Here is a 17,364-nt window from a genome sequence, read left to right as displayed (position 1 = left end):
GAGAATGGATCATTTAAACCTCTTGGGAGATATTCATGGTTGGAGCTCGGTCTGTCTTTCTGAGAACGTGAGAGATACATAAGCTCCCTTGCTGATTTATGAGTTCCTGCTTGGTGCTGACACATGCCCAACAGGCACGGGCAGGACACTGAGGCATTCTGGGGAATTATGACCCGTAGTGGCCGGCACAGGTTCTGTAGCTACTGTACCCAGGCACTTGGCCATACTCCATGCTTAGTCTATAGGATCAGGTCCATATGGAATTTCCTATGGGTTTTTTCTTTTCTTTTCTTGATCCAGACTTTCCAATTGCATTTTTTTCTTCTTCAGCTCGTTTAGACTTTCTAGCCGTTCTCTCACAGTTAGCGATGCTTTGTCTGGGGCTTCGGTGCCAAGGTTAGAAATTCAACACTAGGCTTTTAGAGGGCTGCTTTCAGCACTCTGCTACTAGGACCGATTCTGACTTTATTAAAGGATAAGTGAGCGTTTTGAGACATAATTACACCGAGACAAAGGCTCTTTTTATACAGGGGTTATCATTTTCGGACTGTATAAGCCTGTAAAACTACACTGCATTTGGAATTCTATGCATCTGCAAATGGGTTGATTTAGTGTAAGGTGACCTGCACGTTCCTCTGCCCTCGAGGGAGCTCAGAAATAGGCCCTCTCCTCTCCAGATAGCGATGATGAGCTTATTTTTGGTCCATTGTACATTGATGCTTTTTTAAACCTCTCCCAGTGTGTTTGGACATGTTATCGGGCAGCTATCAGGAGACGCCCTGTCACCCAGTGATTTCTGGCCGGTCTGCCCAGAGGGAGGGCTGCGTGAGGGGGTATGATATCAGGAGACACCCAGGCCTGTCGTGGCCCAGCTGGGAGATGGAGCTCACGACTTGAGTTGAGCCATGAGGCCCTTTCCCTCAACTCCTTATCTATCCAGATAGCCGCTCCATTGTATTTACTTTAATGTCCAAGATAGGAGCAGTGGAACAAGATAAGTGATTGATTTGTTTTCTTGCCTTGCCACCGCGATTTGACCCTCCCTAAGTTTTAGCCAAGCGACACTTCTCTCTAATGCAGTGTTTGGATACCAAATGACTTTATAACCATAGGAGCCAAATCAATAGAAGATCCTCTGAAAGAAGGCATTAGGGCCTAATATTAATCCATTTCTCATGTATCCCCACTATGACTTTGTGTTTGTTTTAGCCTACTGTACCCTTGTGTGAGGTACTTACATAGCCACAGTAGATCACAGCGTTTCTATAAAAGCGAAAAGCCTCTGTGGGATGCTTAAGTCAGATAAGGTATGGTGTGATTACATTTTTTCGTCTGGTTTTCTAAATATTTAATTAACCTCTAAGCGCATAGAAGCTGCCAAACCACAATCTGGCCTTGGTGCCTGTCTGCTCTTGCATGGGCGCAGGAATGGGCTTGGCCTGGCAGAACTGTGTTGCGATGAGTAAGGTTTAGCCTGTGACTTCTTTGATCAGCAACTCTTCGTTTGAAACGTTGGCAGTCCCAACTCGCATTCAGTGTGCCAGGCTCATACAATTCCTTAATATCCTGTCATCAGTAGTTGGGGTTGGTGAGATTTGGCACGGTTCTTTGCGTCCTGGCTCTCGGCACATCCGTGCATCACATCCTGTGGCACGAGTGGGAGTGGTCAGTTCTGGGCGTGTCTCGGTGTGGCCTGAGGCGAGGTGGGAACTGCTATATCTGTTGTCTGCTGGCTTGAGAACTGCGTCAGCTGTGGTGGAGCTGACTCGGAAGAGAGAGCAGTTAGTCGAACGTGAATTGACACCACAAGGCTGTGGTCACCAAGCATGTTCGTTCCTGCTTACTCAACTATAGGGTGGGAAAAAAGCTGTCAAACGACAATAAAACACGGCCCATTCCCTCACATTGTGCCACTCGACTTACCCCCAATTAAAATCGTCACGTTTTTGGAATTACTTCATATTTGGTTGATATTAATTACATTTAATTTATCGAATGGGAGTGTTGGAATTCCATGGTAACCTCCTCCCCATCTCTGACTCCTCATGGGACATGGGGCACTTGGTTAAGGAAGACATCTGGATGGAGGGGAGTCGGAGGGGAACAAAGGGCCCTTTCTGGTGTCTTTCACCCAGGCCTGTCCTGTCCTCAGCACTGGGAGAGAAACCAGGGCGTATTTCAGATTCCTCCCTCATTAGTGATCTCAGCACACTGGGGTAACTAGAGCTGATCTCATATGGCAGCACTGAGTGACAAGGCCCTTATCAAGATGGATGTCAGGGGGTTTGGGTGTGCTGTGCTGTGCTGCACACACGGGCTCCTTCCCAATAGCCTTGACTGACTTCCTTTCCGCCTTTCCTCATCTCATTATTCACCACTGATCTGAAAGGACATGAAAGGTCAGCTCAATGTGGTGGAAATGTATCTAGTCCTTTTACCTCTCAGTGGTCGTGAAGGAAAGGAGGTGAGAAGAGGAGGCCGTGTCAGAGTATTGAGACCCCAGTCATGGTCTTCCCTGGATTGCTCCTGGTCTCTCCAGTGATGGAGTAAATCAGGGTTTGCTCCCCCTTGTTGCCTGGCTGTTAACCTATCCACTAACCCTGGGCTCGTTTCGCTTGTCTTGTATTAGACTGTCCATGCGCTTCTTGAGCTTTTATATATTATTGGGTTAGGGTTTGTTGACCCATCATATGAGAGGTTGAAAGAAATGTTGCATTTAACAGCCTGTGAAATGTGCTTTTATATTAAGCTATGCATTAAAAAATAAAAGAGCTTTGAGATGAGGCAATCAGTTATCAAACCCATATAGCCACTCTATGGACGTTTAAATGGCCACAAGAGGATTTAGAACTGCTGAGGGTGTGTAGGGGCAGTTCTGTGTAAAATGACCCATGACGATCGAAATTTGAAATTCATCAGAGCATATCAAATGGGGTGTCAGATGAAAGCTAAGAGTCATAAATACATTTCTTAACCATCTTCCATCATAAAAATAGGGATAAGCAAAGGCTTTGACTTCTGGTCAAACATATAGAAAAGCGTCTAAGAAAATATATCTCCCAGAAGAAGTATTTAAAGGGGTTCAGAAAAACATCAAACATCAAACCTCATTCATATTCAAGTATAGACCCCAGTTAACTAATATCAACACACATTTCATTTTTAGGAAATGATTTGGCTTCTGTAAGTTTAAGAGTCATTGCCCAGTCTCTGGATCATTGTGTTACAAAAAATCCCCATACAAGATATTTTCAAGTTTCTCTGCCTCATGAGGAGTGAGGATAATGAAAGTTAACAAAAGTAAGAAGTATAGGTTGACCTACCAAATACTTGTAGTGTTTTTATTGATATCAATTTAGCTTATGAAATAATAAGTGATTAAAACTGGCCATTCTGTTACAAAATCGGTAATAGAATAACCAAATCGGCAACGGAATTACTGAAATTGGCAGTTGTACAGAACCTGAAATGGTTCTTTGGCTGTCCCTGTGGGAAAAGCCTTTAAGGAACCCTTTTGGCTCCAAGTAAAACAATCATCAAGCACCTCAACATCCTCAGTACAGTGGGGAAAGCAAAGCCAGCAAATCACACATTTACATTCATGGCATTTAGCAGAGGCCTTTATCCAAAGCGACTTACAAATAAATTTGCCTAAGTGAGTGTGAGTCATCTATCCATCAGTCATCATGAGAAAAAGTAATCTATGCTAGGACCAGGGGCTATTGGCAGTCACAATGCTAGAAGAAAGGAAGATTTCTTTTTATCTTTTTTTTTTTTTTTTTCAGGAGAGAAACTTGCACAGGGGGGTAGTGGGGATGAAGACACAAATATGTAGCATATTTCCATTGAGAATGATGACATACAGGTTGCACACTTCTACAGAAACAACATCAAATGATTAATCTTTGATTAAGACTGACACTTATGGTGTGGTGTCCCTAAGGCCGATTCTTAGGATCCTTCCCACACCGGTTGCAGATAATAAAGAACGTTTTCATTTTGCAGGCAAATTAGGAGCAGATTGGGTGTCTCTGTGTGTGTTCTGCAGTCATATTTGAACTTTAATTTGCAGTAGATATTTAACAGAGTTTGGGAGAAACCTAGTTACATCTTTAAAAAAAACAATAAAAACAGGGAGATTTTAGGGTAATTTGTTCCCGAACTTTGTTCTTAAAGTGAATGTGACATTTTATTTTTTATTTTCAGTTAGAGTTGTTAGAATTGTCCAACTTTTTTTTTTTGGCATAAGTTTTAAAGTGAAAAATCAACTCATTCTGTTATGAATTGCCTATAGGCTGCTTTCCCCTAATGCAGCCTTGTCTGTCCAGTACACGTATGGATAAAACACAAGCAGCATCTGTCAGAGCCCTCAGAGCAGTGACTGGTGTCCATTCAGGCCTGTGGCCTCCAGACTAACTAACATGAGATGAGCGTGTCTGTGTCTGTCCTATGAGCAGGGGGTGAGAGATGGGCTCAGGGCTGAGGATGAGAGGCCCAGTGTCTCCGTCCCTGCTGGGGCCCGGAAGGGGTGAAGGGGTAACCCAACCTACCTGACCAACCTTGGGATCACACAGCCTGGCAGGTGGCACTGGGCCATGGAGAAACACATATGGCGTCCTCTACTCATATAAAGGGGACAATGAGAGACGAAGTGTTGACTGTAGAGAACTGGGACAGGGACATGTTTGAGGGATTGTTGAGAGAGATGAAGAGACATACTGTAGGCCTATAGAAACACAAATGCACTGTACCAGCCTGTCACTGTACCAGCCTGTCACTGTACCAGCCTGTGTAATCAGTTTGGTGTGCACACCCTGCTAATTCCTCAGCAGCTGCTTGTTAACTTGATTAAACCAAAACACACAGTTTTTGAAAGTGTGTGTGTGTGTGTGTGTGTGTGTGTGTGTGTGTGTGTGTGTGTGTGCACTGTGTGCCTAACTTGCCTGAAACTAGTTGTTTGTGATCTTGAGCATTCAACTGCTAAGTGTTTAAGTGTTTACATTGGAAGTTAAGTGAGAGTCGGTGTTGCGTACTCACATTCTCCAACACTCCAGGCCTGTAGCAGGCTATGTCAGATTGGTACTGTTTGTGTTGGGTTGCAGGGAGCTGAGGGTAACATGTCAGCACATGTCCAGGCATCTCCTGTGTAATGGTACATTACACACACACACAGTTTAGCCTATTTCCTCTGGCAATCACCTGGAAAACCTGACGGCTTGTCTTCCTCTAGAAAGCGTGTCGTCTTGTACTCAATAAAGTCTTTTGAGTTTGGGAAAAAAAGTGTAGAATATGACGTCCTTTTTGCTCACTCAAGGCCACTAATAAAACAGTATTACATTTTGTTGGTTTTCGGTGAGTGTCCCTCCAGTCTCTTGGCTCAGATGAGACGGGATGAGTGTCCTTCTGTAGGCCTTGGCTTGCTGCTCAGCTCTGCTTTCATATCCTGTCCTACCACTGCTGTAGTATCCTGACCAGGGGCCTCAGCCTTGCACTGCTGCACTATTGGCTTGTTTTAGTCTTATGAGCTTCTCTCACGGCTCCACTCAGGACTCTGCGGATCGTTGGTTACTGAATAGTTAGGCTAGATGGATACTGTAGAGCAGTGGTTTTATAATAAGTGGACGAGTGCTTCTGAAGTTACAGCCTGAGACTTCATCATTTGTACTAGTTTGGAAGTAATTAACACATTTTCTGTATGAGAGGCATAAAGCTTGTGTGAGATCAAACCAAGCTCATACCTCCTCCTCCTGTGGTGTAGGGCCTATGAATCGCTTATTGAAAATGACTCAATTTCAAGGCGGAAATTAAGAGATTTGAGACCGAGTTGAGACTTGAAATATGGATTGGCCTGTGTGTGTGTGTGTGTGTGTGTGTGTGTGTGTGTGTGTGTGTGTGTGGCATAGAAGACAGATACTACCAGATACTATACAGATACTACCCACGGCATCCATCTCCCAGTATACTGTCCTACAGATCAAAGTCAAAGGCCTATTGATTTGAGCAGTCTCTCACACAGCTCATTCAGTCTCGGGGCCCTGCAGTATAACAATAATGAAGTCATCTGCACTCACAATGCAGCTGTAGTTGTACAGCCATTCCCCTCAGAGATCTCAATTTCAGGCCTATTGTGGTCCTGCCGTAGGTGTGAGGCACAGACCCCACATGCAGACAAAATCAGTTTGGACAGACCACACACTCCGCCACAAAAGAGCCAATTACAGGGGCATAATGGCGTCTCCAATTAGATTTGCATGGCTCGCCCCGTTGCAGGCGCCTGCATTGTGCTGCAGATTAAATGTAGCCGGTGTACCCGGTGCAGCTCTCTCCTCTCCTCTCCTCTCCTCTCCTCTCCTCTCTTCTCCTCTGCTCCGCTGTTCTCCTCTCCTCTCTGCTGTTCTCCTCTTCCCTTATCTGCCAGCTGGGTCTCCTCTCCTCCTTTTGTCTTCCTTTCTCCTCTCCTTCCATCTTCAGTCCTGTCCCTAGTCAGACCCCTGCGACTAACCCCTTACTGCTGATGAATGGTAGCCCTAGCACTGCGGCGCGCTGCGCTGCATGTTGACTCAGCAGCGGGGGCCGTTAATGTCAGTGGACCATAATTTAATGCTGCACCTCTGCACACTGAAAAAGTGTGTGGCTGTGCCCAGCTCTTGCATCTCTCTCACACGCACACACACACGCACACACACACATACATACATACATACATACATACATACATACACACACACACACACACACACACACACACGGAGTGTACATAAGCAGCCTATGCACAAATCACAGAATTATAAAAGTCATCGTTAAAGGTTAGGGTTAAAGACTCCGGGACATGACATCATGCCAGGAGGTGACAGCAGCTTTTACCAGAGATATTTGGAGGAAGTGAAGATGTGAACAACGTTAGGCACTGTTAGACGTTGGCACATGCACACCATTATGACACGCGTGCCGGAGATGACGGTCTCCTCGTTTCTTGATCGTCTCCGCTTTGAAATGATCTCTGGTAGCGTCGCCCGGCTCTTTTCCTATTGACGTCGTAACCCACGAAAATAGTGTAATATGCCGATTTTATTTATTTTTGATCTTATTATACTTTTCCATCGAAGTTAAAGAAAATCAATGCAGACATGCTTTTAGGGTCCATGGTTAGGATACCCTGGCGAGATCACATGATGAGGGAAAAACTCCTGGCCCCCGTTATTACTAACCAAACAGCAGGACCACATTTTTCCTCAGAGGTGCCCTACAGCGCTCTCCTCCACATTCCAACACCTGAGACATTTTTCCATACGCTAGCCTCGTTCTATTTTCACCCGTAATGGTGATTGCAGACAACTTGTCCTCTGTAATTTCCGTTAAATGGTGAATTGAGTCGGCGTTGTTTCCCTTGGCTGAGCCTGCTGCTGTATTATCACAGATCTCACTCTTCCAGTTAGACCAGTGGAACCCCTCGCCGAGCCCCGACAAGAGCCAGGCTGGAGTCATCACTTAACCGGAGTGTATTTCTTTGCGTTATCTCAGCGCGACGCAGGGTTCTGTCCCTGTGGTAATGTGTTTATTTAGGCTGAGGAGCACTGGAGCCTGCAGGACAATTGTATCACTGCATTAATGCAATGGCTTCACAATGACTCCTTGTTTGCTCATGGGAGTATTTACTTAATTGATTTGGCGTCCCCCGCATTACTGAGAACTCTGTCCGCTGTAATTGACTGTGTTGTTGGTTTGATAAAACTGTTTGTTTTGCTTTATTTTGATGGATTGGTAGCGTGTGTTGACTTTGTTGAGGAGATAATTTTGGTTGCACAGGGCAGATAAGACATCCGTATGACTAATTCTGTATTACTGCTCTCTGTTCTCTCATTTTAATGTTGGGAGATTGGATCTCCAGCACAAGTACCAGAGGCGACACTCGTATATGATTTAGTATATGTCATAGTTTTTAGTCTTTCTTTCCTCGTTGGTTGTGCTGGAAAAGAGAAAGCGGCGCTCTTTAAAGAGTATGCACACTGGGCTTGGTTCAAGTTCTACCACCAAGCCTACGGCTACCCACATGCTGCATCTAATAGCTCTGTTTGAAGTGGGAGTGACATGAGGCTTGAACTCATAGCAGTGACTTACGATTTATCTTTTCTCTCGTTCCTTAATGAGCCATTGTGGGTGATTAGATGAAAGTGCAGTGAACAGCAGTGTTACGGGGTTAATGACTGTGAAAAATCGTTATAATGAGTCATAACTGGTGACGGAGACGCAGAAGTTAAGGTCAGGTAATTAGAGGGATGGTAATGACTGTGAAGCCATGGGAGAGAGACGTAAACATCCTCGCTGGCTGGCTGGCTGGCTGGCTGGCTGGCTGGCTGGCTGGCTGGCTGCTGACAACTGCTGCTGCCTCACAGCTGGACGTAGGCTTTCTCAGACCAACACGACCTGGTCTCTCCTCTCCTTGTCTCCTTGTCTCCTTTCCTTTTTCTGGAAACATGGATAAATGACAGTAGATCCCGATTTAAAAAATAAATAAATATCCAAATCAGGTATGTGCTCGTGCAGGGAAGCCAAGGAGAGGAAGACACTTTTTAGACTATTGAGATGCATCCCTGGTGTTGTGCTCAAACTGGCTGATTATTCACCCTTTATCTCTCAGAGCATGAATGGTGAATGAAACATGCAAGGGGTTAACTGCTGCATGCAACCTTCTCGTAGTTTTAGGATACTACCTCACCGGTGTACATGACATATGTTTAATGTAGGAAGTCATACTATGCATTAAATAAATGCACGTTTAAGGCTGTCATGCGATGCCCTTGAATCTGATGTAATGGCTGACCCTTCACACTCTGAAGCTCGGGTTTGCTCAAGACTTCCATTGATGACAGACCAGGGACTGTTTCTGTTGGCCGCTTGCCCACTCCTAGGTGCAGAGGAACGCGGGGCAGAGAGATGGAAAAGCAAAGAGAGAGAGAGTTACTCAGTCGGTTCCTGTGACCGTACACTAGTTTAGGTATCGCTTTCCAGAGCTCTCAGGCCAGCTCTCTGAGCCCGTCCTGTCCGATTCTGTGTATCGCCTTTCCCCGGGGAGTGGGCTTGTGGCTGCATTCCAGAGCTGTCCTCCCAAATTGGCCTTTCTGAACGTTACCGTCGTTCGCAAATAGACCTCTGGCTCTCTGATGCTCCGTTCATCGGGAGGCAACAACACAGACCCTTCCTTCTTGACCATGGTTGAGTCGCTGCCAATAGGGGCCTTAGCAGCTGTCCCACAGTTTACACATACGTCCCTCCTGTGATTTGGGGAACATTAGGTTTGTGAAGCTTCAACAAGTTTGCAGTAAACACTCACTCACCAAAGAGGCTCTCCTCGTCAATATTTGAGCCTTCGCCTGAGCTCCCTACAATGCGCTCCTTGAGCCCTTTATAATTTGGACTTTGCATTAGCAGCAGGACATCTGATAAACAGCAGCTCTGTTTGGCTGCAGTTACTCTACCTGCATCTATCTAATATTCCTATTGGCACAGTGCAGGGCCTACAAAGTAGAGGGGTGTGTGAAACTGTGAGAAAGTTATGCTATGCTGCATAATATTAAGGCTATTTTTCACATCACAGAATATTTTGGGGTATTATATCTCCCCCCCCCCCCAAATTAGTCTATACCGTGTGTGTGTGTGTGTGTGTGTGTGTTTGTCTACACAGTACGTATTATATTGTGTCACTAACTCCTCTATCCCTCTTGTCTCTCCCCAGATGCAGCAGCTGTTCTATGAGAACTATGAGCCCAACAAGAAGGGTTACATCAGGGACCTCCACAACAGCAAGATCCACCGTGCCATCACCCTACACCCCAACAAGAACCCTCCATACCAGTACCGCCTGCACAGCTACATGCTCAGCCGCAAGATCGCCGAACTGCGCCACCGCACCGTCCAGCTCCACCGCGAGATCGTCCAGATGGGCCGGTACGGAGCGGCCGAGCCGAGCCGCGAGGACCTCCAACTGGGCATGGCTCCGTCCTTCATGCGCTTCCACCCTCGGCTGAGAGAGGAGGTCCTGGAGTGGGAGTTCCTGACGGGGAAGTACATTTTCACTGCCGCTGACGGACAGCCCCCCCGCCGGGGCATGGACGCTTCCCAGAAACTGGCCTTGGACGACATCATCATGCAGGTGATGGAGATGATCAACGCCAACGCTAAATCGCGGGGGCGCGTCATCGACTTCAAGGAGATCCAGTACGGCTATCGGAGGGTTAACCCCATGTATGGGGCAGAGTATGTGTTGGATCTGTTGCTGTTGTACAAGAAGCACAAAGGAAAGACCATGACCGTGCCGGTGAGGAGACATGCCTACCTGCAGCAGACCTTTAGTCAGATACAGTTCAAAGAAGAAGAGGAGATGGATGCCAGGGCACTTGCTAGCAGGATCAACCAGGACTCTGATTCCCTCTCCTTCCTCTCCAACTCCCTCAAGATGTTCGTTCCCTTCAAGCTGTCCAGCTCCAGCCAGGACCAGAAGGAGCCCAAGGAGAAGAAGATCAACATCCTGGTACCTTTGTCGGGACGCTACGACACCTTTGTTCGCTTCATGGCAAACTTCGAGCGGGTATGTTTGATCCCCAAACAGAACGTGAAGCTGCTTGTCCTCGTCTTCAGCACAGACAACAATACTGAGAGGGTGAAACAGGTGGAGCTAATGAGGGAGTACCACATGAAGTTTCCCCGTGCAGAGATGGAAATCAAACCTGTGTCGGGGTCTTTCAACCGGGCTCTGGCCCTGATGTTGGGCTCCTCACACTTCTCCAACGACTCGCTGCTTTTCTATTGTGACGTGGACCTGGTCTTCACAGCTGACTCTCTCAAGAGGTGTCGGGGGAACACGGTCCTGGGGGAGCAGGCCTACTTTCCCATCATCTTCAGCCAGTATGACCCCAAGGTGGTGTACGCCGGGAAGGTCCCCAGTGAAAACCACTACGCCTTCACCTCCAAGACGGGCCTGTGGAGGCACTATGGCTTTGGCATCGTCTGTGTGTACAAGGGAGACTTGACCAGATCTGGCGGCTTTGACACCTCCATACAAGGCTGGGGATTGGAGGACGTGGACCTCTTTAACAAATTCATTCAATCAGGGATTAGGTTGTTCCGAAGCACGGACACTGGGATTGTGCACATCCACCACCCAGTGATATGTGACCCCAACCTGGAGCCCAAGCAGTACAAGATGTGCCTGGGCTCCAAAGCCTCGTCACACGGCTCGACACAGCAGCTGGCTGAACTGTGGCTCGAGAAGAACGACCATGGCTTCCGGCGGCTGGGCAGCAGCCCCAATAACGGATCGGTCAGGACAGCGTGAGAACACGCCCGGCCACAACAGAACTGGACCGGACCCACCCGGTGGCCGCTCCCCCTCTCTTCTTCTTAGCTGTGTTTTTAACTACCTAATTTATTTTTTACAGAAACAAAGACTTACATGGATATATTTTGGAATATGCTTTTTTTAAGAAAACAAAAAAAATACAAGGAACAACGAACTGAAACAGAACTGACTGTATCTATAGAGACTATGCGGATTTAGGGGATATGATTATTGTGTACCTCAGTGAAGTACACCCACAAGGTCCTTAAGTATTTTATTTGTCTCATGTTTTGAGAACAAATTGATGTTGATGTATTCAAAGACCAGCAGTGCTCGAAAAGGTAACTGTACTCTTGATTGTGAATGTGAGGGTGATATGAACAAACATTTCATCAATCTTAATTTTGATGGAGGGCCATTTTGATTCCTTTTTGGTTTGTGATGTTTTTGTTTTTATGTTTTTGATAATACAGAATAACACTGTTTTTGTTTTCTTTTGATTTTAGTTTTTCATTCATTATGTACTTCTGTGAACCCAACTGCTGGATTTAATATCTGCGATTCATCTTCCGCTGTCTAATTTATTGAATTTGCAGTCTCCATTTTCTGTTCTGACTGTTGGAATATGTATATTAGAAAGATTGTATAACCATCTCAGTTGTTGGATAGTTTTTTTTTTTCCATGTTCTTTTCTCTCTCTCTCAAACTCATCTGATTACCAAAGAGTTTTTGCACAGTCTGCTTTAGAAATCTGTGTGTGTGTGTGTGTGTGTGTGTGTGTGTGTCTGTCTGTCTGTCTTGTTCTCTAGGGGTTGCAGGAACAAACATGAATTGTACTGTAGAATGGAGAGAGAGAGAGAGAGAGAGAGAGTGTGAGTGATTGAGCACTATCCTGGATCCAGGCCTCTGGTAGCACTCCTGGGAACTTTAAAGCCTGTAGATTAGTAATGATTCAGAATTAGGATCAGGGGAGGGGGAAGTCGGTGTTATCTTATTGAATTGGAACTAATTCTAATTTCTTAGAATTTAGTTCTGTGTCCCCTCTGGTCCCTTCCGTAGGTCTTCTATAGCAGGCCCCCTGGGTGTGGTTAAAAGGTCCCTCTACCACCGTCTCAAGGACAGCAGAAGGCGCCATCAATTTAACCAGCTACATTTGGAACAGGAGGAATGACTGCTCTCCCACAATAGTATTTTGTTTTTTCTTTCTGGGGCTTTTTTAAAAAAAATATTTCTGTTCTTTCATTCCTGTCCAACTGGGAAAGGTTTTATATTTAAGAAATACAAAATTAAAAAATGTTTATCAAAATGCGCTGGTGCTGTCGTGTTTTTCTTGTTTGGTATGTGTCCATTGGCCTGGTCACAAACAAACTAATTTTCTCCTGCCAATCCAAATAATGTGATCTTCTGGTGAAGTCATTCAAAGTGTTAAATCATTAAATTGGCTGTTAGCTACTGTACTGTAGCTTGAATAAATAACAACTTGAATGAATAAAACTAAACTCAAATTGGCATGTAAATGACACTAGATAGGATTGTTGTTCTGAATAAGACTGACTGGTGCTAAATGCCTGCAATATACAACCATGTAGAAATGTTGTCATGAACTTAAGAGTAAGCCCTGGAGTGTGGCAAGGAAAAACGATCGTTTGTGTCCAGAGCCCTAGAGAGGCAACAGAAACTAGGACAATACCAAATTACTAACCATGGCTGGATGTGATCTGGTAGGCTCACAGGGTTTAATAGAAACCAGCTCTGTGGCATCATCTGGCTCACGTAAATCTTCGTAGGGACGGACGAACTCAGAACTGCATGCTGCGTTCTGTCCTGTTCAGAGAGAAACTGTCTCAAAAAGGCAGCTTTTCCTGAGTGGCAAGTGAGTGATTTTACTCTCCCCAGATGTTTTCAGTAACTGGCTTTTTCGTAGTACAGTATTAGTAGTAGTAGAGGAACTGAACTTTTAGGATTAGATATGATTAACTTTAGGGAGGAACAGGTACTGTACCTAATATTCTTCTACTTAGTACTGTCTAGAGCAGGGGTGCCCAATACGATCACGATCGACCGGTCGTTCGCGAGAGTAGTGCGGGTCGATCGCGTGACATTAAAACATTTTTTTTTTTTTACGACGGACATTTGTGCTTCAGCACGGTACGAGGCAATTGAGCCAGTGTGAAGTGCAATGCGGCCAGTCTGAGATCGCTTCTCTTCTACGGGTCACGTGTCACCATGCATTCGCATGTATGTATTTCGCAATATATATTTTTATATTTAATGTAGGTAGATCAATTTTGACCTGGTCATTTTGAAAGTAGCTCGCAAGCCGAAAAAGTGTGGGCACCCCTGGTCTAGAGCAAGCTTCTTTACAGGGGAATCTCTGTACTCAAGGTACAGCTGCACCTACAGTCAAGATCAAGACATCAAGATCGGTATACTGAATGGCCCCTCCACAGCCAGAGTTCCTAGGCCTTTCTAGAGTTTTCATGGCATCTCTCGGGTCATGTGTCTGTACATTCAGGGCCAGTAGTGAAAGTCTCAAGCTGTATATTTTCCTCAGGAGGCGGCTTGTGTCTTTGTGAGAGGTGAAATGTCAGAGGGGCCCCTTTGGTCCCTATGTCTCTGTGTTTGTAGGCCTAAGACATGCCTGGGTGACATGCCTTTTGTGTGTGTGTGTGTGTGTGTGTGTGTGTGTGTGTGTGTGTGTGTGTGCGCGCGTCTGATTCATGCCTGAGATGTGTGTGGAGTTCTTTCCGTGTATGTATGCAGGGCTTAGACACGGCTGGGCTCTTTCGACCCTCCCCCTGTGGTCTTTATGGCCCCAGAGCAGACACAAAAGCACAATATTGACTTATCCTGGCATTTGCATAGGGCCTTATCTTACTGGCCCTGTAGGAGGATCCTGCAGCCTGCATCAGCCAAGTAGTCTCAGTTTCACTGTCAAGACAGACGGAAGTAGGGACACTGAACTGAGGTCAGTTTTGTGTTGTTACCCCTAATGGTAAAGGCAAGGAGGTGCGCTCTCTCTCTCTCTCTCCCCCCCCCTACCCCTTTCTCTCTCTCTCTCTCTCTCTCCCCCCCTACCCCTTTCTCTCACTCTCTCTCATTACCCCCCCCCTCTCTCTCTCTCCCTACCCTTTTCTCTCCTCCCCCCCACCTCCCCCCCCTCTCTCTCTCTCTCTCCCCTTTTCTCTCACTCTCCCCCCCAACCCCTCTCTCTCTCTCTCTCTCTCTCTCTCTCTCTCTCTCTCTCTCTCTCTCTCAGCACATAGCCCATAGCCAACCATCTTTGAGAGAGGGAGTGACAGGTCCACGTTGCGTAATGTTCCAACCAGAGGACGACACGCTGTGCTCGGTTATTCAGAGCTAACCGCACTCCTCTGCTCTCTGTTCCACTCTGCTCCTGGTCCCCAGCACAGGGGACCCAGGACCAGCCGTTCCACATCAGTCACGGATATTGACTTAATAGACTGTTCCCTGCAAAGTATTCCACAAGTGTCTATTGTTTCTGCACAAAGAGAGAGAGAGAAAACACAAAACAAAAAAGCCATGACTCGGCAATAAAGGAATGGATTGTTCCTCTGGGCAGATGAAACGTGGCTGGAGCTGCTCCACTCTTAAGGGGATAGAATTCAATCTTCCTCCTCCGTTGGGTTGTGCTCTGCTGGCTCTCCTGGCCTGGCCACATGTTATTTTGATTAGGGTGTAACGGCTGCCATTCCTCAGGGGCAAACTTGAACTGGAAACAATTTGGGAGGTTTCCTGCAGGGATCTGGGTGTGTTTGGGGGCTATTGTGGACTGTGAAGGTGCCCTAATCTTGCACCAATCTGTCGAAACATGCCCTCCACATCCTCCCCAGGGTACGAGCACTGAGCTAATCGTCTTTGTTACGTTCTCCCAATCCCGGTTCCTCTGCGTTAGAGACAACACTGTTCTGCCCTGTGCCATCATCTGTGGCCCACATGGTTTTGACACTCCAGATTGTCCTCAGATTGATCTGACCGGGGAGAGGAGCCGGGATGTTACGACACATGAGATGACAGCATCTGTGGCAGTCGCCATCATGGGAGCAATAGCATGTCCACATCACAGAAAATGAGAGCCATGGCTGAGACAATTGTAAACAAGTAAAAATGTACTGACAATGTTTTACAAACATTGAGGCTATTTTATGATAAGGCCAAATCACAGCAGGATAAAATGAGAATGTTGAACATGTTACAGACTTTGAAAAGATTATAAAAATTTTTTTTGATGTTCTGTTTATTGTGCTAAGATAGATAACATTTACATTTTTTGGCATCTTTGGCTTTATCCAAAGCGACTTACAACAATTGCATTTGTTTAAGTAAGTGAATCCATCAGTCATCATAAGAAAAAGTAATCTATGGTAGGACCAGGGGCTATTGGCAGTCACAATATCTATTGGCTATTGGCAGTCACAAAAAAAGAGGTCTTTAGGAGGGACAGTTAAGATGTAGCCTGAAGAGATGGGTCTTGGGCGGAAGATGGGCGGAAGATAAGCTGTGTATATTAACTTATTTCCTCAAACAAGATCTATATCCTCCCTTGACTAGGCTGAATGTCTTATCACAAATCCATTTGATTATGAAACTTTTTTTAGCATCGAAAAACTAATTATTGGCAAAGCTCTAATTATTCCTTGAAACTCTTTTATTCAAATAAGACTAGAAAACAATGCCTCTCGACGGTTGAGAGGAGCACAATGGTCTTTTCAGACAGATTGCTTTAATCATGTTAATATTGTATGCCTGCTTTGTTTTCAAACCAAACCAAACCAATGTGTGTCCAACTAACCAAGTAAATGTGCTGTTGTGAAACTGCCACCCATTACAAACACACCCGGGGTAGGGGTGGGGGGGACCTAAGAGCACGTAATGGATGACGACCGTGTGTGTGTGTGTGTGTGTATATGTGTGTGTGTTGCCTGGAACTGCTTATGACACACATCACATACTGCACAATACACAAGCTCTAACAAACACACACACACACACACAGACACACACACACACACACACAAAATCTTTTTGGGAGGCAGGCAGGCGGTCAGCGTCCTGGGGAGGCTTTCCTCCTGAGTAAGCCAAATCTCCCTGAGACATTAAACAGCATGCAACCCTGGTGAACAACAGAGGCATTGTCCCAGCCTGTGGGGGGAATGCTAAGGTGTTGTTTATTTTATAAACCCCCCTGTTCCCCCGCTCTGATCCCCCACTATCAAACTGCTGTGCAATGCCTCATGCGATGGACGTAGCTGGCCTGGAGGTGCTGAGTGGTGCATTGTCCTCCATTAATACTAGTTTCATGACAACAAAATGTTTGGTAAGCCGCTATTTGACAGCCCTGTTTCATCAGGTATTCACCCAGTATTTACGAAGAAACTATTTGGTAACTACGTATGTGTTACAAGGGGTACATTCTGGTACTTACCTGAATAAATTCCACACCATTGGTAACTACCTGGTACTAAATGGCACATATTGGCGCTTGAGTCCGTGAATGTAAAAGAACAAGCAGGTGTAATTAATGATGCAATTACCAGGTAATAATGCTTGTACCCCCCAGTCCTTTGTAAGTAAGTACCTGCTTAACACACAGATGTCAAATAAAGGCTCACTCAATGTATACATGATGTACGTGATGTTGCTCTGCTATGTGTCATTTGAAAATCTACTATGATGAATTGCCCCATTATGAACATTCTGGCTTGATTGAGACTGTAGTCATTTTTAAAATCTTCACAAAACAAGGGAGCAAACAGTTGGCGAAATCCTACTTTGTAGTGGTCTCCTGCACCTCTCCCTCCTCTGCTCTGGCTTGAGGCTGACTGACAGGCGTCTCCCCTGCACAGCTCTGGGAGGTCCTCAACTATCCACGGAGGAGCTGGATCAAAGCTCCGCTCCCCTCGCCGAGAACAGATGTGGAGAGAGAGGGAGCGAGAACAAGAGAAGGAGAGAGGCGAGCGGGATGACAAGCCAAGCCTCGTAAAGTTGAGGGTTATGCTCCGCGTTCG

The 17,364-nt window shown here is 45.9% G+C and overlaps 1 protein-coding gene across 1 annotated transcript in view; it reads left to right on the top strand.

Moving 5' to 3' along the window:
* chsy1 (chondroitin sulfate synthase 1) overlaps positions 1-12,633 on the top strand; it is a 44,235-nt gene extending 31,602 nt beyond the window's left edge. Inside the window, exon 3 of the mRNA XM_083690962.1 lies at positions 9,734-12,633. Coding sequence (XP_083547088.1) covers positions 9,734-11,332 — 1,599 coding nt within the window. The 3' untranslated portion in view covers positions 11,333-12,633. The remainder of the gene's footprint in view (positions 1-9,733) is intronic.
* Positions 12,634-17,364: the final 4,731 nt, after the last annotated feature.

This window comes from Argentina silus, assembly GCF_951799395.1.
Source record: "Argentina silus genome assembly, chromosome: 19".
In the NCBI taxonomy this organism is placed as follows: Eukaryota; Metazoa; Chordata; class Actinopteri; order Argentiniformes; family Argentinidae; genus Argentina; species Argentina silus.
This window is presented reverse-complemented; position numbering and strand designations above follow the sequence as displayed.